The sequence below is a fragment of the Ascaphus truei genome, chromosome 3 (assembly GCF_040206685.1).
Source record: "Ascaphus truei isolate aAscTru1 chromosome 3, aAscTru1.hap1, whole genome shotgun sequence".
Taxonomy (NCBI): domain Eukaryota; kingdom Metazoa; phylum Chordata; class Amphibia; order Anura; family Ascaphidae; genus Ascaphus; species Ascaphus truei.
Genome location: NC_134485.1, coordinates 384,574,956 through 384,602,606, shown reverse-complemented (window position 1 = coordinate 384,602,606; position 27,651 = coordinate 384,574,956). Strand labels below are relative to the sequence as shown.

At 39.9% G+C, this 27,651-nt stretch overlaps 1 protein-coding gene across 8 annotated transcripts in view; it reads left to right on the top strand.

The window, feature by feature from the left end:
- GRIA4 (glutamate ionotropic receptor AMPA type subunit 4) overlaps positions 1 to 27,651 on the top strand; it is a 443,069-nt gene that overhangs the window by 358,034 nt on the left and 57,384 nt on the right. For 7 of the 8 annotated variants that reach the window (XR_012800021.1, XM_075592389.1, XM_075592388.1 and 4 more), the window contains exons 9-10: positions 7,350 to 7,457; positions 27,085 to 27,291. Coding sequence is in view for 7 of the 8 variants with exons in the window: in XM_075592389.1 (XP_075448504.1) it covers positions 7,350 to 7,457; positions 27,085 to 27,291 (315 nt within the window). In the remaining variant the exon portion in view is untranslated. Of the gene's footprint in view, positions 1 to 7,349; positions 7,458 to 8,635; positions 9,932 to 27,084; positions 27,292 to 27,651 lie in introns of those variants that run through there. The other variant, XM_075592394.1, reaches the window with a different exon arrangement.

The window sequence follows — 27,651 nt, the reverse complement described above, 5'->3', positions numbered from 1 at the left end:
TAAAAATTTAGTCTTGGTCCCAAATACCATTGTTACAGTCTTGTCAGTGTTTAAAAACAGTTTGTTTTGGGAAATCCAGTTTTCGAGTCTCAAAAAGTCGGACTGAAGTATGTGTTGAAGGTCAGAGAGGCTATGGCTGTGTGCATATAGGATTGTGTCATCTGCATACATGTGTATTGAGGCTTCCTGACAAGCTGTGGGGAGATCATTAATGAACACTGAGAAGAGTAGGGGCCCCAGAACAGAGCCTTGCGGGACGCCACAGGTGATATCCAGGGGGTTAGAGTTAGAGCCAGAGATGGACACATGTTGGAATCTACCTGATAGGTAGGACTGAAACCAGTTTAAAGCATGCTACCCTATTCCAGAGCTCTGGAGTTTGTTAAGCAGGATAGCATGATCAACAGTATCAAAAGCCTTTGCAAAATCTAGGAATACTGCACCAGTGAGTTGACCCCGTTCCATTTCACACTGGATTTCATTGCAAACTTTTAGCAGGGTAGTTACTGTAGAGTGTTTGGGGCGAACGCCAGATTGGAATTGGCTAGGGAAATTTGTCTTGTTATAGTAATCGCTTAATTGGGAGTGGACACATTTTTCCATGACTTTGGATAGGATTGGAAGAAGGGAGATTGGCCTATAGTTTGAGGCAGTGTTTTTGTCCCCACTTTTCAAGATTGGGACAACTCTGGCAGCTTTCCAGGTCTTAGGGATATGGCCTGCAGACAGGATAGAGTTGACTATGGAAGCAATTGGTTTGGCAATTGCTGGGGCACCAAGTCTTAGGAACCTAGATTGTAGTAAGTCAGGTCCACATTGGCTGCTTAGTTTTAATTTGAGAAGCGCTTGTGTAATCTCCTCTTCGGATACTGGGCCAAATTGAAATTTGTGGGCAGTGTTGGGAGGGGGTGGAGCTATAGGGGTACTCCCAGGATGAGATCCATGTTTGTGGTTTGGGCTGCGTTTCGCTAATAAGTTAGTAGCACACCCCACAAAGTAATCATTGAATGCATTTGCAATGTTGGTGGGGTTTGTCAGAGTAATATCACCCTTGATGTTGCTTGGCTGTTGATGGTTAGAAGGCTGGAATATGTTGTTGATAACCTTCCAGAAGTTAGCTGGGTTTGATGTGTTCTGTGGAGATTTTCAGAGTAATATTGTGCTTTTGCATGCCTTGTTTGCCTTGTGCACATGTTCTGCAGGCATCTGTAGCGATTGAGATCCTTGGTAGTGCCAGTTACTTTGTGGCTTTTCCACAAGGCATCCCTGAACTGGTAGAGTGCTATAAGGTCAGGTGTAACCCATGGAAGGTGGGCACCCCGTACCCTTATTCTGCGTAGTGGAGCATGGGTATCACAGAGTTTTAAGAACTCGGATAATAGTAAAAAGGATGGAAGCACACAAGTGATACTGCAAAATTTGCTAGGTTTTACTGCATAGTATCAGCTGAGCTACAGTTACATTTCGGGGTCACAGTCCCTTCCTCAGATATAACACGGGTGACTTTTTGTCTGAGGAAGCCGCTTTGACCCCAAAATGTAACTGTAGCTCTGCTGATACTATTTAGGCTATTATAAAGTCTGGAAGATATCCCCCTTTTTTCAGTATAGTTAATAAGTCTGTTTTTAACAGATTTTGTTAACATCTCTGTACTATTTTACATGTCTCTGTCTAGGCTTCAGGCTGTCTCTATTCTAACATGCCCCTGTGAAAATGGGATTCTTAGGGCAAGACACAATACAGTAATCCTTTCCAGGTTATTTTAATATTGCAACAAGACCTCGTTATTTCTGCTGGTGATTTCTACTGTACTGTATCTCTATGCACTCCAATGCAAGCGGGTTTTTCTCATAGCCGTGTTGTGCAGTTTGGACACTTTTAGGTAATTTGATATGACAGCCCTGGAGAGAATATCATTCACATCTATGATAGTGATGAGGCCGGCTATTTTTGAGAAGGTGTGAAGTATCAGCATACAGTACTATGGCTGATGCTTCGTTGGGCTGAAGGAGCGGTTCAGTGAGTAAAGGCAGTGACTGAAAACAATGTCACAGAGGAATCTGGTTAAATTTCTGGTGTTAGCTCCTTGTGACCTTGGACAACTCAAATTATCTCTCTGTGCCTCAGGCACCAAAATCATAGATTGTAAGCTCATCTGGGCAGGGACAGTGTCTGTACAAATTCCTATGTGCTACCTACTGTGCTGTAATTTAATTGTTAAATTGTAATTGTTAAGTGCTTTGAGTTCCATTGGGAGAAAATTACTATAGGAAGTTATTGTTATTATTAACAGCAGGGTGTAATACGTCTCGTCTCCTACCTCTTTAACCATGTACAGTAATTGGATGTGATGGAAGGCTTCTGAAGCTTTTTTGAAAACCTCTTTCATCTCTCACTTTTCTCTCTGCCTCTCTCTAGCTACCATGGGACTGATAGAGCTGCTTCTGATTACGTTCAACACTAATTAGGTCAAATGTCAGAATGCTGACAGTCTGTGTGATGCAGTGTTATGAAGACACAGCACAGAGTATGTTGTGAAGCCCTGGGGAGGATTGCAATCAAAAACATCTCTCTTGGTCCCACCGTGCAGGACAGCTCTGGAAATCAGGATCAGAATGCGATGTCAGTCTGTAATTGTTAATCTCTTGTCTGTCAGTGTGTGTAGTATAGTGGACTAAACTGTGAATTGTGAGATTTACCCAACTTTAGTAAACAACTTTATTACTGTATGTACCTTTGTGCCGCAAATGTCTTTATTAAAAAAGTTAAATACAGAAAACGTAATTTTACAATACTTTATGGCATTTTCCAACTTTTAGTGGCGTTGTCCTTTTTTAGCGTACCTAGACTTTCACTGCAAATTATTTTTCCAAGACTACTGCAGAAATTGCAAAGTTTGCATAATTCAAGATGAAATAAGAATTTCATGTGTCTCCAAAATATTTTTGCGTGACGCATCCCTATACAACGTTTAGTGAAGTCAGACCCTTTTGGAAGCCTTTTCATTGCATACAAATAATTTCTTTCCCACCCCATTTTTCAATTTTGTCTTTTCTTGGCATCACATAGTCAAGTAATTCCTTCACTATGCTCCAATAGGTATTTACAGATTCCATCTATATTTTAATTTTTTATGTATGTTCCACATCCACCACAGTGGATAGATTTCTTAGTTGGTTGTCCACTTTTTTATCTGCCCTTTGTAACTTTGCTGCTTCAGTTTCATTCTTCCTTTAGAATATAACATTCAGTTTCTACAATATATTCGCTGCTCTATGGGTATCCTATTTGTTGCTCTCAGACCCCAATAGCTCCCTGTGGTCACTAAAGAACTGATTCTTAAATACTTTTCTCCCTCAAATAGGTCTGCCTCTTTATGGCAAAGTGCAAGTAATATATCTTACCTTGTTGGTTATGCTCTAGGGCAGGGGTGCGCCCCTGGGGGATACAAGATTTTTTTGTGGGGTGTAGTGGTTACAACGGCCCCACAATCTTCAGCGTGAGGCCTCTGTAACTCACTTACCTAAATTCAGCCGGCTACGGCAACGTGTCACCATGGCAATGCAGCATCAAATTACTCTGTGGGTCACGTGACGTCACATGACCTCGAGGCGTCATTTGACACCGGATTAAAAGTAAGGGGGGTGCGACACTTGTGGAGAGCAGGCAGGGTAGTAACCTAAAGGATTGAGCTGCTACAATATTTGTAGATTGGGATGAGAATTTGTTTGTCTGTGTGGTTGGCTACACAAGTAGGATTATCCTCGCCTGAAACGTTCCCCCTGCACTTTGGAACTGTACTATAGACTGGGATGAAAGCCACATGAAAAATTTACTCAAACAATGTATATACAATGTCTATATTTGAAAAATATGGTATTTAACTGTAAACTTTTCCTTTGGGATTCTGGTCTTCATCAGATAGGGGCTCCTACATGTGCATGTATATCCTGTTTGGGAAAACTAGAAAGCCTATCTTCTTGGAAGTCTATGAACATTTAGAGCTACAAAGTGCTGGATGGAAGATTTCCTGCCCCCTCCAGTAGATCTTCTGTTTTTCTTTTAAACCCCTAGCCTAAGTTTAGCTATCCTTGTGGAGGACTCCCAACATTATTTCAAGTGTTTACCTGGTTCTTCAAAATCATTGTAGGTGGTAATAAGTGAATGTATTTCCCTCCGGACTCTTATAAAGATTTTCAATGTATTTTTTCTGCAATTGTTGCACTGTTAATGCATCAAATAAACTTGTATTCAAGAGTTAAAATGAGGAACTTGGGAAGATATTCTTAAAACCACACCTACAGTATATGAGCCTCAAATTTCTAACCCTCTTTCCACATCTCTTGTCAGTCCCCTCTGATCTGCTCTTGAGGGGGCTTCTTCCTACCTACAATACCACATTCTTCCTCCGTGAAACAATACTTACAGAACATCATGACATACTTAATGTCATGTTATTAGAAGATAGGGTAATGTTATTCTGCAATAATGTGACGTTAATTCTATGGTATGATTTCGCATATAATTAGCTTTGAGGGTACGCCTAACCCCAGGGAAAAAAATGTTCATTCTTTTTTAAAGTAACGTTATGTTATGAACCCCGATTTAACAGAGCTTTGTGGATCAAGTCCATAGCGTTTTTCATAAAAGGGATATGAATTAAACATAAACATCTGCTAATAAAAGTGAATTCCTCTCTCTACCTGACCGGTGGCTTTTGACAGTGGCTTGTTTGGGAAATGAAAGCTTAATTCTTAGTAGGCCTAGGTACAGTACCAGGACCTCTCTCTTCAGAGTCACTAGAGCATTATGAGTTCATGGTTCTATATCATCCAGATGGATGCTCTTTGTTGTTTAAGCTCCTGACTTAGGCTAGTTCCCCAGGACCATGGCTGCGCACGTGATGGCATGCGCGCTGCACACAAGGTACCGCCTTCTATGGGGCAGGCCCCAGTCGGCATGTGTGCATGACTGCCTTGGCCAAAAGACAAGATTTTTCTCTTTGGTGCATTGGCCGAGCATTGGCCACATCACGGCGACAATTCAGCCAATGAGGGCGAACCAGCCATGTGATGTCATGGCCATGCCCCTGCCATGCCCCTTGTGACTCTGAGGGGGTACCCAGGCCATTAATAAAGATATTTGGCCCGGCTGGGTGCCCCTGCACCATATTGGGGAATTGTAAAATGTCAGCTCTGCAACCCAATCATGGCAGAAATACTATGTTTTGTGATAAAACTGTATATGTATGTCTTATTATTCCAGGTGTGTTAAGCAGCGGACATTTCCCTGCTTCAGCACAGACCAGAATAGTAAGACCGGCAGGGGAATTAATTACTTTCAGGTCCCCCGGTATATGCCCGCGAACCCCAGAACCAGGGGGGGTTAGGAATATAGTCATGTTTAAGATTATGTGTATATCTGTGGCAGTGTTTTTGTGTAAGCGTGTGAAAGGAAAAATGGTTTTAAAACCTAGCAGCATAGCAGGCAGCTTTTTGCTAACATTAACTAAGAAGCTCATAGCGCCGTGAGATTTGCTGTGAGCACTGTTCGGGTAAAATCAGGAGCTAACATGTTGCGCCCTCTAAGCTTCAAAGGCAGTCCAGGATATGTAAGTGTTAAACCTTTTGTTAGCAAGGAGGGGGAAAGGCAAGAAAATTTCAGTAAGCCATCTGGCCAGCTGTCACTCTGCCCAGCCTGAACGGCACCAGGTAAGAGAGGCAAGGTCTCATATGCTAAGCGGCCAAGGTGCAAAGTTCACACAAGCCTAGATCAGAATGAGAAACCCCTCTGCCAGGTTTGAAAAGTATTGGCAATTCCGTGATAGGGGGAAGGAATTATTCCCATGGAGTAGATTGGCTGCATGGGTTAAGTATAGGACTGTTTAGTGAATAAGAAACCCTGCAGCCCATCAGGGAAGAGTTCCATCATGTAACAAGATTCATCATGCAGTGAAAGATTCATCCTGTAACCAGACTTAACAGTGTAACTAGCAAGTGTATTTTTCGTTGTAATTGTGTAGGTTCATTCTGTAAATAAATCACAATTTATTTTATCTCTTGCTTTGCTCAATCAAAGGATCCGGATATTTTGGTGTTAAAAGCATTGGTCTTTGCGTCAATTAAGTTATACCTAATTCTGGCATTACTACCATCTAGACTCTGAAATATGGCTTTTGGTGGAGAGGAGACAGAGCAGAAAAGAGAGGGAAATCTGCAAATTTAAATATGTACAGTAAAAAATAGTGAAATTATTTAAATGTGAATATTTCTCAGGTTTGTTCACACCCGTATTACCATGTGGACATATGTTAGTCTTTTTGGAGGTATAGAAATGATTGGGCCCTCTCCTGAGAAACATGTAGTAGGATTTTTGTGAGGTTTTTTAGATATGCAGTGCATTCACACAGGGAACCATTTTTCCTCTCCTAAATTGGTCTCAGTGCCTGAATGGGAGTAACTCCAAGACTTAAATAACATTACATTACTGCATTAGCAGATAACGTACCATTATCCAAACATAACGTTACATTATCCTATGCTAATGATCTGAATTATGGTCGTTGTTGCATATAACTATCCTAGTGAATGAAGAGTTAAATCGAGGAAAATAACAGCTGTTCCTTTTATAGGTAACGTCACTTAATTTTCACAGATTTAATGGAGCGTAGTTAATTTATACCTTATTCATTCATCTTATATACTGTCGAATACAATTTTCCTTTTGACTAATATATTCTCAAATAAATGATTGCTACTGTAAGTGCTACGATTTACTGACAACCCCACCATCCCACCTGATTTTGTGATTTACAAATTACAGTACATAAAAGTAACTCTATTTCATTTTAGGTCTGCGGTATAAATATGTTTTCATATTACATAGAAGAACAAAAATGGCTACAATGTACCTTTATGTACTGTACGTGACATCCATTCATAGACATAGTTACATTTCCTGCAGTAAATGCTCTGGGTATTAACAATCACTTTAAAGACCGACTTGGAACATGCAGAAGACTTTGTGATACACTGAGCATTCCAGTTGGTAAAAGTATTTAGAATAACTCACATTTCATAGAAAATCTTCATGCATTTATTTTCAAAAGTATGGATTGCCCCCATATTTTAGCAGTAACAATGTTTTGGGTCCATCTTGTCTCCTCAAAGGACTTATACATAATGTGAGTTTTTGTAAGTATTTTGACTAACTGAAGTGTTGGTTCCAAAAAGGATTGTTCATTATTGTTATATTGTGCCTGCATTTTGTGCAGTATGGTCAAACAGTATGTTTAAACTTGCTAATGTGTAGAAAGTTCTTCATTATAACACTGCATTTCTGTTTTGCAGATTGGTTACTGGAATGATATGGATAAACTGGTTCTAATTCAGCATGAGCCGACATTTAAAAATGACTCTGCCATCGAAAACAGAACAGTAGTGGTCACCACAATATTGGTAAGTCTATTCTTAACTTAATATTGGTTCATATTTTAACTCATTGTGATATATGATTTTACATACATAAAAGTAAAACAAATATCATGTCGGAGTAAATAGTTCTGTTTTGTACATTTGAAAATGTATATGTCCATAATACATTTTACATACCCAGGTTAAGTACTGTAGCTATGGATTCGATCAATGAAAAATGTATTAGGCAATTAATTGTTTTACAAGTAAAACAATTAGAGAAAAAAAATGATTACTGATATGAAATAATTCAAGTAATTACATTTGAACAATTTATCATTTATGTGTCCCAAACTTGTGCATAAAGGACACACCAGGGGGTATATTCATTAAAGGGAAAAATACATTATTGCTTATTAATTACTATTCAAGTTAATGGGAGTGAATGAGGTTAACACCTATCACAGTTTAGTTTCAATTCCAATTCTTTATATGATGCTTTGTATAATACTAAAACAATATTTTTGACTCCTCAGTTTTAATAGCATGGGTAATTTCATTTAAAGTTTTCTGTTCTATTTATCCATACATACAGTAATTCTGGGAACATGTTTTCATAGTGACATTTAGAAAATACATTTGTAAACGTGTATAATGCCTTTTAGCCTACAGTTTCTCAATACAGAAGAGATAGACTTCAGTTTTATTCATCAGTAAAAGTAAATCACCTTTTTAATACACTGTAATATCAAGGGTATTTGTCATTCTCAGAAGTCAGACATGCCCTTTAAAGCTGTTGTCAAATCAGACTGGTGTAGGGTGACCTTTACCTGTCTGGGCGTAGGATTTTACACCTCACTTCACTGCACTTTTCACCTGTCTCGTTACACTTGACTTTTTTTAACCAAAGTAATGGAAAATGTGCCTTGAATTGAATGGAAAAATGTTTTTGGGGTTTTTTTTTTTTCCTCTATTGGTTGTAGCTGTTGAATAGAGAGAGGTCTAAACATATATATGAAGTTAGTATGGCTTAAATAAAGCATTCCAGTAGGCCTGATTCTTAAAATGATACAAGATTGTAATTATCAGTGTAATACCTGCTAGTTTATATTGATATTGCATGGCACTTTAAAAGCTAGCATACAATTTATGTAAGCTGCATTCTTTTCCTAAAAGACTCAGTAATGGAAAATCATACTTCAGTTCAGTCCTCCTCTTTTCAGCCTCTGATGAAGAATCCAATTTTAAGAAATTGATCAAGAAAGAAAAGATTTTCAAGACCCAGCGACATTCCTTGCTATGGCTCAAGTATTAATCACCAATGTAGACACATTAGTAAACTTCATCTTTCATGTGGATTACTATCCTCCTGACTTGATGACCACCCATTATACTACTGAGAAAATGCCTTGAGACCATAATTAATTAGGTAGCACAGATGAAAAGAGTACATGTATTCCTTAACAATATGAAGTCAAGAATGCATATGAAGGTTTTGTCTAAATCCCTTATCCTACTGTATGTATTAGAAGTGAGCCTATTATACATGAGTAGTGTATACACTGTGATGCTTTTTTAATGCATAGTATGCAAGTCGTAAACATACTAAATTATTTAGCTTGCTTGTTCTGTGTAAAGTATTTCTGATATGCTTAATTTAATGCTATCTATAAAGGTTTTCAAATGGGCTATCATATCCCTTATTATGGTTATTAAATACCTTTTAGTTAGTATACCTGCTGACAAATGCAAATATGTTTATGCAGTAAATCTGTTTAAATGTACTACAGTTAAACTGCAAATCCATGAAAACCCAGATACATCAATATATGCATAATAAATACAGAATAATTTATATTGGAATTATGGTGATTTGATTTAATTTTGTTAGTAAAGTTTGTTCTATTTACTTGTAATGCCTTCACAGGCCATTTCTTACTGAAGCAAACTAAAATGATGTAATGCTTATGGCAGCATGCAAAACACCAAGCTTTTTTGTTCAATAGATTTGTGCTTTAAAAACTTGATTGAAAATTGTTGTCAGTAAGGGTTTTGAAATGTATAGCGTGGTGCACTGAAAAATATATATCCTTACAGCCATTTGACTTGTCTTTGAAGAACTTCTGTATTTAGTGTAAGGCTTGGTTCTTATATATCTGATTTTAATATGTAATGCAATTGTTTTGAAACACTATTTTGCATCATACAAATTTGCATATTTGGAATTTGTACACCGTAGTACTGTAAATGAATGATTTAACATGCATCATATATACTGTGACATTTATATTCTTGGAACTACTGTATGTGGTTTAGCATATTATCAGTTATTGTTGTGCATGTGTAAAGCACAAGAAAGAATGCAAAATGTTAATGGATTAATAAAAGGTCTCATATTTTGTATATTTTGATTTGTACCATAATAAAGCTTAATATTAAAAGACATATCAAAACATGTTTTCTATTTTTTAACATGTTCCTGAAACTACACAGCAGATTTGTACACACTGTGCTTAATAAGGTAAATAATATGTTTTATGTAAAGTTGGTACAGTAAATGTTTTTTCCAGAAGTGTAAAATTGTATTTGTATTACTTAAGTGTATTTCTAATTAGGTTATATGTATACGTTTATTTTTATATATGTTTTGTTCTTGTACTAAAACAATGTGCTTCTGTGAAATAATGAAAAAAGGCTAATTTTCACGTTTGATTGTTGTCTTTGTATAATACAGTAGTTGTATAAAGTATGATCATGTACAGTAATATGAATGTGGAATATACAGTACAAATCCGGGAGGATTAACTTGTATTTAAATAGTTTAAAATTGGCTGAAAATTAAGGAATATGAATACAGTATGGTGTGATTTTTCACAAATGTACTGCAAGACAATACAAAGAAGCAATTCCTCCTAGGACCTAGTGTACTAATGGCAGTGCCATATTGAAGAGGCTATGGGAATATATACCAATGTCCAATTACTTATATTGCATTCTGTATGATCTGATATTTCCACATGACTGAATGCAAATTTACATACTCTATATGCACTTATGTTATCACCCACTACCTACATGCAAAGTGAGGATAACTTTTTAGTGATACCAAAGTTACTCCTATTTTTGGATATATATCCTATTCTTTGCATCTAAAGGGTTCAATAGAACACCCACATTAACGCTCACATAAGTACCTCCCTAGTGAGTAATTCATATGGAACGTCCTAGTATCTATTAACAGGATTACATAGATGGTTACTTGGAGACCTCTCCTTGCTCCCTGTTGAAGTTACTACATCACCCATTTTTTAACTGAATTTTATGAGTTTGCGCCGTTGTTTTTGGTTTAATAAAACTTTATTATTTTCGACCTATTTAGGTTTTTAGTGGTACTGTCCTCCCACAGTGTTGGGAGCAGTTACTTTATGTACTTATACAAGCCAACTTGACATTATGTTGAGGAGTATTTGAAACCCTCTCTATTATAGCAGCTACAGAGTGCAATTATTAGGGATCTTTGGAAGACCCAGTGATCTTCTGACTTGTGTTTAACTCCCCCCTGACCCTAGGCAATACGATACCGTGTGTGAGACGAATATCAAGAGGCAGCACTCCAAAAGGTAGTCAAAAAAATATTGTATTAACAAGACATCATATCCAACGTTTCGGTCCTTCGTGCAGGACCTTTCTCAAGGTGATGTGAATACAGAGTGCAACAGAACACATATAAATACCCTTAAATCCCATGACAAACAGGTGTAACTTATAATTACCATAAAACAATACCTGGTAAGCATAATGGTGGACTCTGCCATGTCTCTGAGCCACCCAGCGTTGTCTGGAACGCAGGGATACGCCCGTGTGGTGAAACGCACTCACTGTGCATGCGCAGGTCAGGGGTGAAAGGCAAGAAGTCCAGTAACCCCTGGCGCATATCACAGAACCAGAGGGGGCACCTGCAATCAGTGGAACGCATGCCGAGCTGAAATGGAGCCATCTGCACATGCGCGAATAGTAGCAGGGAAAAAATAAATAAATAAACAGCGCGTCTACAGGGAAATTGATCGTCCGCGATCTACATGCAACTGCGCATGCATGGGAGGTCTAATGTGCGCTATGACATAATAAATGCACAAGATATATGCAGACTAAAAACAGAATGGGCAAATTGAAGTAAGACTTGAAAGGCTAAACAATGGCTAGTTAATTAGCCTATACAAATTTTATCCAAGGAGGATAGAAAGAATTCCTCTATTTGCACTCTCTACCATTTTTGTGTAAAATACATATATTATTTATTGTAGGCTTTTAAATCGGTAAAGACTGTTAAAACCAAAAAATAATAACATTTTATTACATCAAAAAAACATTAATTAGTGACTCTGTGAAACATATAAAAGGTTTAAAAAAATCCTGTTCACAACGGGAATTGGTAGTGGGAGACCCTCTATTATGTTTCAGACTATGAAAACACATTAATATGTGGGTCAGTTTCAATTTTAAGATACTGAAATGTAAGTAACATATATGCATTTTATCCATAGATGTAGTTTTAAGTAGAACGTTTTAATGGCATAATAGTCCCCAATATCTCATCTATGGATAAATTCAGCATCCATAGAACACACATACATATGTCTCTATTGGTCTATGTTAATATTCTGTAAAAACCAGTACCACTTGGTAGATGTAAGCTGGTAAATAATATAGAGCAATAGGGTGTTGAGCGCTGATAATCTCAGCGATCTCAATGTGTGCAATACCCAGAATGAGCTTTTATATAAAAGGTCACGGCGGACCTAAAGATATAATAGTCCCCAAACAACTTCCATTAATATGGTCACGGCGGACCTCTATTCCCTTAGTCAAGGGGCTGCCGTGTCTCAGACACGGTATACAAAATCCCTGGAAGGTGTGGTGTCTTTACACCAGTATACTGGCCGTGTTTCCTGGAATGAGCTGTCGTCCCTCTGTGACGTCAGGACGCGTCTCGCGTGATTGGACACGCTTCTTCAGAAAGGAGGAGTCTCTGAATAGAGGTCTGCCGTTGATCGCGGACGATCAGTTCCCCTGTAGACGCGCTGTTTATTTATTTATTTTTTCCCTGCTACTACTCGCGCATGCGCAGATGGCTCCGTTTCAGCTCGGCATGCGTTACACTGATTGCAGGCGCCCCCTCTGGCTCTGTGATATGTGCCAGAGGTTACTTGACTTCTTGCCTTTCACCCCGGACCTGCGCATGCACAGTGAGTGCGTTTCCCAACACGGGTTTATCCCTGCTTTCCAGACAACGCTGGGTGGCTCAGGCACATGGCAGAGTCCACCATTATGCTTACCAGGTATTGTTTTATGGTAATTATAAGTTACACCTGTTTGTCATGGGCTTTAAGGGTATTTATATGTGCTCTGTTGCACTCTGTATTCACATCACCTTGAGAAAGGACGAAACGTTGGATATGATGTCTTGTTAATACAATATTTTTTGACTACCTTTTGGAGTGCTGCCTCTTGATATTCGTCTCAAACACAGTATCGTATTGCCTATTTATTCTATATAGGATTTGCACCCATCATCTTGATTTCCCCGACGGAGTGCCTACTGTTCTTGTTTATTCGTTATATATATATATATATATATGAGAAAAAAGAAGTGCAGGCTCCACAGCATATGACTGTATAAAAAGGGAAAAATGTATTAATGAAAAGCTGTCCCAAAGAATTGCATTCAGGATATTAAAAGAACAAATACAGTACATTGGAGAGAAATCTCTATTATGGGAGTCATCAACAGGGGTGGAGGGGTCCAGGATATGATGAGTGCAGCTTAGTGCTGGATTATGGCCACTTGCAGCTCCTGCCATGAGCGGTCGTTGCCCAATAGGTTCTCACAGAAAGCTCAGTTTAGTCTCACACATCAGTGTTGGCGTATCGGCTGTATGAGAAATCAGCTGGTTGAGACTGCTGGAAACACTGGACCTCCTCGCACACTTCCGCACGTGATGATGTCACCACGTCCCTACACGTATCGTCATGGCACGTGACTTCATTAGGGATCCAGTGTTTCCAGCAGTCTCAACCAGCTGATTTCTCATACAGCCGATACGCCAACAATGATGTGTGAGACTAAACTCATTCCGAGTGTGGCTCCCAATTTATAGACGCAGCCTGGGTAAGTCCTCACTGATCGTGGTGGTCATTTCACTAATCCTGGTTATAACGTTGTCTCATTATGTGGACCCGAGCGGGGTTCAGATGTATGTGTGTATATATATATATATATATATATATATATATATATATATATATATATATATTACTACTTACTATGAGTAAGAATGAGAACAACTGTTGGGTTATGATTAAATTGGCTAATATTATTATTATCATTTATTTGTGAAGCACCAACATATTCCGCAATGGGGTACAGAGTTCTGCATATTACAAAAACTTGAACAGTTACATACAGGTGAGGACAAACATGCACAAACAGATACAAAGAGGTAATGAGGGCCCTGCTCGTGAGACCTTATAATCTCGAGGAGCCACAGTACACATGTAACAAGGGTTATTGCACTCGCTCATAACATAGAATAACGCAGAATATGTCAGATTTTCCATAGGTTTCAATGGCAGTGAAATGCATAATATTCAACCATAATGCATCAGGGGATGCAATAACCCCTGCTACATCTGTATGACAGAGGTTAATTCAGATAATGCACAGGATTAAAGAAATGGGAAATGGGCTGTGGGTTGTCCTTGGTAGGTTTGAGATTTCAGGAAAAGTGGTAGTTTTAAAAGATCTTGCATTTGCATAAAATAAAAACTTTAAGTGAGTATTCAAAACACAAGGCCCTGCAAACCTCCATGTAAGTGCATGGTCACTTAAAGCTATGGAGAAAATCTGGCTTTGGCTCTGACAGATTCAACACAACAGAAAAGCTGAGACACTAGGGGTAGGATAGGGTCTCTTTGCAGAATAGAACAGAAGCCTGACATCCAAGTAGACTCCAATATGTTAAAGTAGTCTAAAGTCCTCATTGCTAAGAACAGGAGAAAGACAGACTGGCTAGAGATGTGGGGCACACCAAAGATAAAGAGAGAAAATTGAACTTTAGAGGTTTTGGAATAATGATCGGATAAACTTGTCTTGATTAATTGAAAGTTTTCTGAAAGGGATAATTGCACAGCTTCCGAAGGTTGCAGTTTTTAAAGATAATAGTGCCCTTGACCATTTGTTTTCCTGACTTACTATGATTAGGCTCAATATTATTGGAATTGGACATTGGAAGATCCAACTTGTGGAGCTTGTTAGAATAGCAATGACAGACGCTACAGGAACAGTAGGTAGGCATAAAAGAATAGCAACAGTAGATAAGCCTGATCTGAAAAAAAGAGATTTCTTATATAATTGGGTAACATTACAAAAATTATTCTACACACAGGAGAGCCAAAATTAGGTAACTTGTAGAGAAAAGTGTTGGAAAGCAAAGCACAAATAATATTTCTTCTGTGTCATAGCACATACAATGCGCTGCACTATGAAAGGTCAAAGATTTATGTGGTCACAGCAGAGAACATCCATAAGATGTAGGGGTAGCCACATGCTCATTCAATTAATTGCAGAATGCAGGTGCAGCCAGAACTAAATATAAAGGTGATTCCTCTGTTTATTCATATATTGAAAGTGCATGCCACCTACACTATGTTTTTTAATGAAATGGAAACTTTTACAAAAACATCTTAAATAATGATTTTTATCCTACAAAGGGTGCCATAACTCCGATCTGTGCCAATGAGTAGATATTAGTTTCTCAACTCTACAAGCAAATATCACAGTTATTAAATATAAAAGAGAGTGGATCTCTGTCCACAAACAATATGATTAAGTCCTTTATTAAAAGAACTGATTGAAAATAACTAGGACAGGCTGAACATAATTATATTTTATTTATTGTCTTGACTCTAACAAACTCTTTATAACTGTCCTGTTTCCCAGAATCGACTCATTCTGGCTCTCATCGCATGGTATCTCTACTGCCTGTCATCGATTTTAATAGCTCCTTATTAACTTACACAATGTTTTTTTTTTCCTTTTTGTAAGGTCCTAAAGTCAATGCCCCTCTTTGTATATCAGCTTTCATGTTGTTTTAGCCACTGCTCTTTATTCCTGCTCAAGTATTATTCTTGCCCCTTTCATCATTATTGCACACAAAGGCAAAAGCTTTTAAAATCCACTTTTCCAAGGAAGAATTTCAGCGTATTGGAAAACTCAGAATATATTACATATATTCAGGTTCTTGTACTGCCCTAGTACATTTAGATTTACTATAACTACAGTATCGATGTACTTTACTGTATGTCTCCCACCACACCACTCTAATTGAAAGCATGCTTGGTGGCCTTTTTCATCGTATGCTTTTACGGCTGATGCTTTTATTCTTTTAATGCATCATTCGGTATTTTAGATTGTTTGCATGTCTTAGATGATGTATAGCACCAAATGCACAATTTGCACTATATAAATTCACATTTGCTGATATTATGTCCTTTTGTTATACAGTAGGTACTGTACAGGCAATTAAGCAAATAATATGATGTGTTTGTGTCTTTACATGGTTTTGGGAGAGTATGAGATTCTAGGTTGCATGTGACTAAATTATTAGTGGCACAATCCAGCCACAGGATCCGACAGGATCATTTTATTATTATAGCGGTTTGTGGGAAGACACTTATATGGGATTCTTGTAAACAGATTAGGAATTTGAATATATACTGATTCAAATAGAATAGACATAGAAAAGTAAGGTACAGTAGAAGTGATGCCCTAGTGTTTAAAATCAGTATTACTAAAGTATCTTCTTAATTCAGATGTATTCAAAATGAGCTGAAATAGCATATCATATTTATACAAGCCTCACATCCTAGTACGCCTCCTCTACTCCGTCTAGTTAAATCCTGCATTTATTGTTTTCAAAGTCTGCATGAGTTTATACTCCCCTGATTTCCTTCCTCCCTGTGTTCTGAAATTCCCCTTGACTGTTACTGTTAAGTAACTGTTACTTTTATATTCTTGATATTATGATTAGTCATACAGAAGTGTTGCCCTACAGGTGTAATTGATTGATTGTGTAGCCATGCAGGTTCATTCATTTTTTTTTAACGATTTGTCCTTGTTTGCCTATTTAAAAATCCATCATTGTGTGCATGTTATCAGGTACACAAAGTTGGATAAAGCAAAGTTTAAAGAGTTTAGAATAGTATATTCCTGAAGTAGTCTTGAGCCCCCTTGGTGACAGGGTGGCATGACTGCCGGGGCTAGGCTCGCCCCCTCCACCTTTTCTCCATTGCCTCATCATCCATATCTCCTCTTCCCTCCTAGTGGTAGTTGTTGACACGGTGGAGTGTGAGGGTTTCGGGGGAGATTATATAGGGCTAGGGAGGGAAAGCATTCTGCACCTTGCTGAAAAGTTAGATGTCAGCTTCAGTACAGGAGCTGTTGGAGCATCTACGGGCAGAGGTTCATTTCCAGGAGGTGGGGTGGTGGAAGTGGCAGCTAGCAGGTCTGCTGGCAGGCATGCCAGAGTCAGAGGTGAGGGAGATGTCAGATGTGCAGATGCGTAAGGCAACCATCATCCTTACTAGAATGTGAGGAGCAGCCGAGGCTCGCTTGGGCTCAGGTGATTCCGTCTGAAGTGCAAGGCACACCGGAGTGGCATGTGCAGTGGTGCGAGGATCTGCTGTACAGTCGGACCAAGGAGCAAGGAGTGATGCAGCTAGGAAAATGGCTTAGGGTAAGAGAAGGGCCTCAGCCCCTGCGTCTCCACAAGCTCCCCGGAGTTTGTTCTCCCCCCCACCCTCTGTATCTAGCCCACTGGTCCGGTGGAAGTATACAGTAGAAGGGTTTTCTCCTAGCGGGGCAGCCAAGTGGGGCTAGTTGCACTGTCTGGGAGGCAGTGGGGGAGCTGCTCTCTCCGAACCACATTAGGTAGCAGTTTTTAGGGCCCACAAGCCAAGGTGTGGCGAGATTGCTCCAAGCACCGGAAAGGGAGCTGCCTGGGAGCAGGCTCTTAGGGGCTGCCACAGGGCAATAGATTTGGCAACTGTCTTAAATAGCATGCTGGAGGCCCCTGACAGGGGGTTAGCATCGACCCCTCTCACTGTTGTGCTTGTTTCACCACCAGGTTGTGGCGGTAGCTTGGGGTCGTAGCAACCCCTAATACTGGGGTTAGCAGCATCAGCTCCATCTGGGCTTGAAAGTAGTGACAAGATGGTAGAACCTTCAACAGCGTGTTGCTCTGCCTGCCATGACAGCAGGCACAGCTGAGGTAGGCAAGGATCTGTAAAGACTATTAAACATGCCTGACCAGTCCTTTGGGGCAGAGTCCTGGATAGAGCTTTTGACACAAAAAGGCCAGCTTCCTTTTTTTGGGGCTAGGTGTGTCCTCTGACTCACCAACCAGTGGTTGAAGGGTTAACAGTTGTTAATTCCACAATGAGTGATCATCCAGTGGGGGTGCCCATTCCACTGCCAAGTGCTACCTCAAGGGCAGGCATGGGGGAAGTAAATCATCACAGCAGGCTGTACCAAAGAACTGTTCACCCGGTGAGTGCCAAAAGGATAGCGCCATGGCTGGACTTTTACCCCAATAGGGAAGCAGCCCGCTTGCTATGGGCCGGCTTTCTGGAGGGTTTTGGATCCTGTTCGACTAAAGGGTGGAAAACTGGGATGTAAGGAACTTGAAGACTGTTAAGGGACATGGGGATATAGCGAGGGTGAAGATTCTCAAGGTAGAGCTAGGGAGGATGGCAGGTCCATTTTCTTCTTCCCCTTTGCCACATTTGAGAATTTCCCCACTGGGGATTGTCCTCCAAAAAGAGGTGGTTTCTTTTTGGTAATCCAGCATTTATCTAATCTCGAGGGGTCATACATGAATGATGGCATTGACAAGGAGCTTTGCTCTGTGATCTATGACAGTTTTGATAAAGTGACATCATTAGTAGACTGGTACAGGCAGGCCACGCTGCTGCAAAGGCAGACTAGTCCGTTTTCTGGCTACTGCTGGTGCACCCCCGGTGCATCCATTTGCTGGGTTGCAAGCTGGATGACTGTTACTGCATGGATTTGTTCTTGTCGTGCTTTTATTTTTAGACATTTAGCAACTTCCTGGAGTGGGTAGTTTGAAAAGGAGTACAGGTAGTGGTCATGATGATTTTTTGTTCATAGGTCCATGGGGTTTAGAGTTGTGCGCCAGATTGCTTAACGAGTTTTCGGCGGTGGCGTGCCATTTTGCTATCTCATTGGTGGTTGAGAAATCTGAGGGCCGTGCGATGGTTATTAGTTTTTGGGGAGATAAATTGATTCAGTTCTCAATTCTGGTGGATAAGCTTAGGGCTTTGCTGAGTGCCTTAGAGGCGCTCATGTCCATTAAAAAGACCTAATTGAAGCATTTTCAGTCACTGATGGGATGCCTGGTTTTTGCAGCCAGGATAATGTCTGTGGAGAGTTTTTTTTTAAATGGCTGGCAGCCGTTACAGCGGGGGTAAGGCGCCTACATAATTTTATTTGCATAACCACGTGTATACATAAAGATTTGGCTGTATGGCTGGATGTTTTATTAATTATAATGGGAGGACCATCTGAAGGGGTTGACTGACATCCAACAATAAGCTTCAGCTCTTTACGGATGCGGCTGGATCAGTGAGTTACTTCAAGGGGTCATAGTGCGCTGAACGGTGGTCAAAACCATGGTCCAATTCCCATTTAATGAAGAACCTGATGTTTCTTTATTTTATTTTCCACTAGTTGTCATGGTAGGGCTCTGGGGTGATGATTTTGCTAACTAGAACGTGGAGTTCTGTACAGACAATAAGGGGTAGTCGAGACAGTGAATACGTTTGAGTCCGTTCTCACCCTGTTTTAGCGCTGTTATGTAGTTAGGTGCTATTGTGCCTTAAGTTAAATATAGCTTTTAGGGCACGATATGTCCCAGGGCTTGCTAACTGCATTGCTGATGCTTTTCCCCGAATGCAGCAAGCAGAGTTAAGGAGGTTGGAACCAAGGCAGATCAAGTCAGCTGGTGCTGACCAGCAGTTTTGGAACCTGGAAGCAGTCTAGTGATGGGCTTGGTTTGGGCTTCCGTGGCCCCCAGCTACGTTAGACACTTACGTGGCTGCTCGGCGCAAGTCAAAGGATTTGGCGGGGGAGCTGGGCCTTGAGGTCGCTGAGGTTGGTTCCCTTCTGACGTATGGGTTAGTCTTTAAGAAAAAAGGGCTACTAGGTAGTTCAGTCGAGAGAAAGCTCACAGTAGTTTCATTTTTAAAAGCATAATGGACATGTGCGATCCTAATAAAGCTTTTATATTGAGCAGGGCAGTTGACAGGTTGAAGAGCGTGTCAGAAATCCAGGATCCCAGGAAGCTGGTCACCTCACTATTGCCCGAGGGCCTTATCCAAGTGACTGGGAGTGCTTGGAGGTCCAAGTTCGAGGCTAAGCTATTTAATGCAGCTTTCATATTTGCATTTTTGGAGGCTCTGTGCGTAAGGGAGCTAGTTTGCACAACCATAAGGGGAGGGGGCATTTGCTAGTTGACAACGTGGGGCAGGAACCGGGACCCCTCAGGCTTCTGGTGCGGCATTCAAAAACTGACCAGATGGGCTGGGTCTCGTTAAGGGGTGTGGTTGGTAGCTAAATCTGCCCAGTCATAAGGTGAGATGAGTACATGCCAGCAGTGAGCATCTATCGAGGTTTCAATACCAGCATATTTTCCATCCATGTCTAAAAAATTTGGGCTAGATTGTTCCCTGCTTGGCACTTACTCTTTCTACATAGGGACGGCGACCAAGGCAGCTCGTTCCGGCCAGGGTGTGGAGGTCATCTGTTGGGATTTGCACTAGTATTGTAGCTGTTAGGTCGACACTAGTTTAAGTGCTTCGGGATTCTTATTTTTGCCACTGATATTTTAGGTTATGTTGCCTTGGGTGTATGGATTATCAGAGATTCATTCATTCATTCATTGGATGGAGACGTGCGCAGTCATGTGTCCATATGGGAGAAATTTGGTCTTGAAGGTGGAACAGGTAGACATTTTCCGGTGTGGTGGGAGATGTTTGCGGTGGGACCAGCTGCTACCAGAATTGCTGGTCTTGGCTTGGGATAGGAGACACCCCCCGCCCTAACCCCCCAGGTTTTGATTCTCCATGTCGGGGGAGACGATGTGGTGTCTGTTAAATCTCTTGATTTAATTAAGGAGGTGAGAAGGGATTTAGCCCAAATCCAATTGCATTGGAGAGTGATTCGGGTAATTTTATTCTGACATTGTATACTGGAAGCCCAGGCGGTTGAGCTGACTGAGCTGAAAATATTTAAAAGGCGGTAAGGAAGTTTATGTTGCAGTCAGGGGGCTGGGCTGTTAGCCATTCTTAGTTTGACTCGGCGAGGAGTGTGTACCCCATCTTTTCGACCAGATGGGGTACAGCTATCTGTTTTAATTTTGTTAACATTAAAAATCAGCAGGGACTTGAAAGGGTCTGGTGGTCCAGAAGTAGATTAAGGGTGTTAAATAGCTCCATAGGTGGTGGCTGTTGGGAGGTAAGTAACCTTATGTTATGGGGCTCTATGGTTATACGGGGCTCTATGGTTTGGTGAAGCCCTTTGGTGGCTGTGACTTGTAAGTAGGCAGGGTTCGTTCAGCTGTGACTTCCTAGTGGCCATTATCACTAAACAGCGGTGCCCGAATTGGGGGCTGTTGCGTGCCATGGTTTGAGTAACATTGACCTTTAACTGTTGATTGAGCACTCTGGCAGGGTTGGGACTTATCAGGTTATTTTATGTATTTTAATAAAAGCCATAGACTTTGTACCTTCAAACATTGTCTGTGTTTATTATATATATTATTATGGGTATATATGGTCACTGGTGTGGGTTGCTCCATCACGGGCTCCAGGGTCATGTGACTGTGGTATAGGAATCCTGTCTGAAGTTACAATATGTTCGCACGTCCCATCAAATTCCACAAAATGTTTAACCATTAGTTGGCCATTAAAGGTATCAATTCTACCTTACTTTTGTTCAGCATATTTACTGATGTAAATCTCTTTTAGTATTGCTACTGTATGTGTGTACTGTAGTTTATTTGAATCATGTTAAATGGGATAAAAATGTATGCACATCAATATGTATATAAGTTTTATTCCGCTAAAGTGGGACTTCATGGGCATCCTTTGGGCTGCACACAGCACCCAGTAGTATATATTTGGGCTGCACACAGACCTACCTAGATATTATGATATAGCTTTATCGCCACTGTGTAATCTTGCATCCTCTCCTTCTGCAGATGTTATTGACATGATCAACCTGAAGATCCTTACATGTGGTATGATGACCATACCTGTAGATCCATCCACAAGACATAGAAACCATATGTCATAAACTGAGAAGCAGCTTTAACTTATGGAGGAGAATGCTAAATTCACCCGACTCAGGCTTCAATATTCCACCCATATTCTCTATGCTGTGAAGCCATTTTCTCCTTGCTTAGGAAGAGTTAAGCATAATTCACTTGAATAGTGTTTAAATCTACCTCCCTATCAAATATGATGTGAAGACATTTTCTCCTTGCTTGAGAAGAGTTAAGATCAAGTCACTTAAAGGTTTTTTTCCCCTTCTTGTTAGCAATGGGAAGATTACTTTTAATAAGGCCGCTCTTATAATGCTGGCGACGCGACTGATGACGTCAGCCGTCGCCACCCGCGACAGTTATAATTTAACTTTCAGCGACGTCGCTTGCTCCAGGGTCATTGATTGGTTTACAGACAGTCACATATGGCGACAGTCTGTAAAAAATCAAATTGAACCCGCTTCCAAATTTTTGGTCGCGACGTCGCTCCGTTGCCTGTCGCGCTTACTATAAGCGCTTGCAACGGAGTAAATTGTTTTGTTTTGGAGTGACGTCGCATCGCCATCGCCATCGCGGACACTATAAGTGCAGCCTAAGCAGAAAAGCATATTGAATTAGGGCCATAAATTTCCTTTGGTTGTTTGTTTGTGGCCTTGCTTAGAAAAATGTTTGTATTTGGCTTATTTAGATGAGACCTTGCTACATCTCAGAAGCTATTCTGTTTTCATTGGATACAGTTTTTCTTTGGCCTTTTGTGTATTGGAGTGTTTTGTTTAGTCAGATATCATGCTGCTTTGCTGCACTAAAACACAGCTGGTATTATGCTGTGCTAGTAGAGGTTTTGTTGTCCCACCTCACTGCCTCTTATATTTTTTAGTTTATTCAGAAGATCAACAGATTTACTGTTTTTCATTAACAAATTCTCTAACTGGGTCTTTCCTGTATTCTGTTGTATTTACTACGTAAACAACACAGTAGACCTTTTATTTTACAGCTATAGTGTGTAAAGGAGAATCATAGCAAGGTCTTATAGTATCAATCCACATACAGTTTGCAATGTTTTGATATATCTGTACCTGTATGTGAAACCTTGGGTAAACATTACCTTTAGTGTACTTTGTACAGGGATAATCTCTGTGATGCTGGCCTGTTATTCACATACTTCAGTAAAAAGGCAGGACGTGTGTAGTGGTCAATGTAGAGAAGATAGATCTATTACCTTCTGCACATAAAATACATAGGGTACCCCTATCAATCCTTTTCAGCCTCACAGAGGAATTCATATCCTTCATCAATCCTTTCAAGCACTTTCCTTATGTCTAACTGGCAATTTCATTATCATAGGTAGCTCTTAAGGGATAGAACCACAAACTCCTTTAAATCAGGACTCATAACGTGATGTTACTCAAAACATGAACGGATGTTTATTTTTAACGTGGCAAAACATGCAGCACTGCACATTTATTTTGTTGTAGGATTAAAGTAGGGGGTCTCCAGAGCTGAACTGTGTTAATTTCAGCTCCAGGGACCCCTGCTTCCAGAGATACTTACCTCCATAGGGCGGTGCCGGTATCTCTATGGAGTTTAAATGTCCTGATCACGCAAACTAATAGAAAGCTGCAACAGATGATGTCATTGCTTTCTATTGGCCTGCGTGAAGCGGGACATTTAAAGCCATCATTTCGTTAGGTCCACAAGATCCCTGGCTGCAGAGATACTGGCACCTGCACAAGTAGGCATTTCTCGAAGCAGGGGAAAAATTGTGTTGTGTTACAATTTTGCTGCATCTACGTTTAACATGTATCCAGAAAGGTACAGATGTTGCCAGATATACTGTTCCCATGACCACGAGCAGATACGAGATTACAGCCACGTCAGCACTTTGTTTTCTGTGCATGAGCCTTGGCTTGGCTAATGTCAGCAAGCATATTTATTTGTGCGGTTATTTATGTTAGTGTAGATCAGTACATGTATCCGGCAGGTGGCACACTGATATATCTTCATCTATGATACTCGGCAGCTATAAGGGAGATGCAAATTGCAAATAAATAATGGGAATTATTCTTGTTTTTTGCAGCCCCAAGAACAGTAAGTCTGGCTACATCTGTAATGATATGGGGGAGTGAGAGGGGTTCCAATTTAATAGTGTCTCCAATTGCATATATATCCCCTTAAACCTCCCCCCAAATAACATAGGGAGAGATATATGTGCTAAAAAAGGAGCACATCTAAGGTACCCTGGGAGATATGCTAAAGGGTATGACAAGTATATTTGAATGAGTCACACCGACTAAAATATTTCCATAAGACCAATACTGGTTGGTCTAGGGACCCTTGTGATGAAGGGGATACCAGTGTAAGGCCAAAGAGAATCAGAACCCACAGCCTCTGCCATTGAGGGCAGTAGCTATAGCATTGAACTAAACCAAATGCTGGGAAATCCTACTGTCACAGCATACAGGAGCTCTACTACCCACTTCCTGGTTGCCAATTCAATGTTCCTTGTGCATAAAAATGAACACATCTCAGAGATATGTGACACGTGTTTCCCCGAAGAAGCTCTTACTGGATGAATTCATGCGCTTTTTATTACAGACCTCCATATGGGGCACTAGTATCTCCTGCAAGGTTAAATGTCCCACGTCACATAGGCCAATAGGAAGCCAAACCGGATTATGTCACGTATACAACTGGAGACACTACTAAATTGGAACTCCGCCTTACTAGAGTGCCGATGAGTATTCTAAAACAAATCTGGGGCAATCACCAACAAGACCCAGGTACATCCTGGGTACATGCTGAAACATTTCAGTGACATTTCTGCAGACAGACTAATGGCCCATTGGATTAACAGCGGGGGTCTTTGGCAGTCCCATTCAAACTGAATGGGACTGCCAGGGACCCCTACTGTGTTAATCCAATGGGTCATTAGTCTCTGCAGAAATGGCACTGAAATGTTTGCAGCATGTACCCAGCATGTACCTGGATCTTGTTGGTGATAGCCCCAGATTTTCCAAGGCAAGTTTAATGCAAGTTTTAGAATACTCATCGGCGCACCTGTACTTCCCCTCTCCCTCCCCCTCCTCAAAAAATGTGCGAGTAGGGCTTACAGTATAGCAAGACATGCAAATGCAATTGGAAAAGGGTTCTTTTCACAGATTTGCTCAACTTGCATCTACTAGAATGTCCCTCAAAGTTCTGCAGGTTTAAAGATTTTCACAATGATAATCAGTGTGCATGTAGTGAATCTCGGTAAATGTCCCAGCTATTATAAAAGTGGAGATCCCAGTAATATCTGTGCAAACTTTTCCACTCCTAAACTTCATCCATCAAGAGGTTAGTAATATTATCACAGAATGACATAATTGATCTGCATGCAGTTATGCATAAATGACCCTTGTACCCTTGAACCTTGCCCATTCCATTCACTAACCCACCCAAATAAATATGGTACAAACACCTTGGTTGAGTAAAAATGGCTACAGCCTTCTATTAAACAGAACACTAAGCCCCACCACGTGAACCTGATTATGCTCACCACTGCACCTCACCCAGAGGGCACTCTTGGTTCATAACCCCTGGGGTCTCTCTCAGTAGACACTTAGGCCCACCACACCTGGCCATGACCTAAGACCACATCCTTTGAACCCCTTACATTATTAACCACCTGGGCAAAACGAACCAGTCTGCACCCTTCCAGGTGTGATACCACCTCCAACACTTTTACCATACCTCCTTATCTTTCTCTTTTTTTCTTTAAAAAAATAATAATGTTACATTGCAAACAGGATGTACAACATCACCCAATAGCTCTGAACCCCAAAGGGGGTGGGGGTGCATTTTGTAGAGGTGACTGGAGAACAAGAGTTAAGACATGAGGCCTCTTAAATAACCTACCCTCCCTCCTTCTCCTCCCCAACGCTTTACTCCATGGCCCCTCGGACCAAGGGACATGTGCCCCTTCCCCTGATTAGTCAGGGTTTTCTGATGTAGCAGACATTATTGAATCCATTAACACAATGCAATGTATTTACAATAGAGCAATTAGATTGTAAGCTCCTCGGGGCAGGGACTCCTCTTCCTTAATGTTATGTTTATGTCTAAAGCACTTATTCGCATGATCTGTTATTTATATTATCTGTTATTTATTCGATTTCCACATGTATTACTACTGTGAAGCGCTATGTACATTAATGGCGCTATATAAATAAAGACATACATACATACATACATACAATAGGGACATAATATACTAATGCAATACTAACGCAATTTAGTTGGTTCCTCCTCAAGAAATCATTTTCTTTATTGTTGTTTTCCTCGTATTCCATTTAGCATATTAACAATGTATTACTCACTTTAGTCTGTGGTAGGTTTTGGGATAGAAAGGAATTGTGATTTACATAAACTTATTTTGTACAATAATGTATGACTGATTTATACATGCCACACTGTAAAGGACAAATTGCATTTCATAGGGGGTCTGCTGCGATTAATTTTTGATGGAGATAGCAGTACGGCAATGCATTTGTGTTACATTTGTCCCCTTTGTCTTTTGTGTTTATGTTGTTGATTTCCATATGTGTACACAGAATATTAAATCCATATGTGCATTCTAAATACATAGTAGACTGTGGGATTAAGACTCGAGGTGGCTGTATATTTCATTTGTTTGCATCTCTATATCTTACATTCCCATGACTGGTGAACACAAATACAGCATCTTGCATTGCCAGCATTTCTGAAAACCTTGTGATTATAGCTTTCTTTTCCAACGTTTTATGCTAAATGTATACATTTTCTATTTGAGGTGGCTTCTCTGCTTTGCTTTGCTGTATAATCATTCTTATAACTAACAGTATGTAAATGTCAATAATTTTCTTATTCGTGCATTAATGCATACTGTACATACATACTGTATGCTGTTTTAATAAAAAAATACTGTTGTTTTAGAATTCTTTAACAACTTTTATTCAACGCAATTTATCTCATAAGTTTTTCACTGTAATAATAATAAAAACGACTGCATTTTGCATTTCTTATCAATGTTAAAAGTTAAAAAATACAGTTGGAACTGTTTCAGGTTTTGTGTAATATCTTAATGACATTCACAGATCACATTACCAAGCATGGTATGTTTTTGATTGCACAACACACGCCATTTAAATATTACCATCAGTCTAAATATCCCGTACCGACGTTGGAGGTGCCTTTTCCTTCTCAAATAGTTTTTTTCTGTGTTTCTCTTTTAAGTTTTCCTCTTTTCATTGTAGGAATCCCCTTATGTAATGTACAAGAAAAACCATGAGGTGCTGGAAGGAAATGATAAGTTTGAAGGATATTGTGTAGATCTGGCATCAGAAATTGCAAAACACATTGGTATCAAGTATAAAATTGCCATTGTTCCCGATGGAAAATATGGAGCAAGGGATTCAGATACAAAAATCTGGAATGGGATGGTGGGAGAACTAGTTTATGGGGTAAGGAAAACCATTAAAAAAAACTATATATATAGATATATAAGTACAGTATATGACGTTTTTATTTCACAAGGTTTGGTTTTCAACTGAGTAGTTAATCTGAAAACAATTCAACACAAAACATTCAAATAATTGACATGATCATATACACTTTTCATAGACTGTAGATTAAATTGAAGTAACACTAGTTCCTACAAATAAACCACAATACAATGGACATCCTACAGTATATAGTTAAAACATCTTATTGTCATTACAAAAGCAGTACACAAAATATTTTAAAAAACTGAGTTTTTTCCTACTGTAAATGGAGGTTTGAATTGAATTAGTTAATGTTAAAATATATCAAGCTACAAAAAA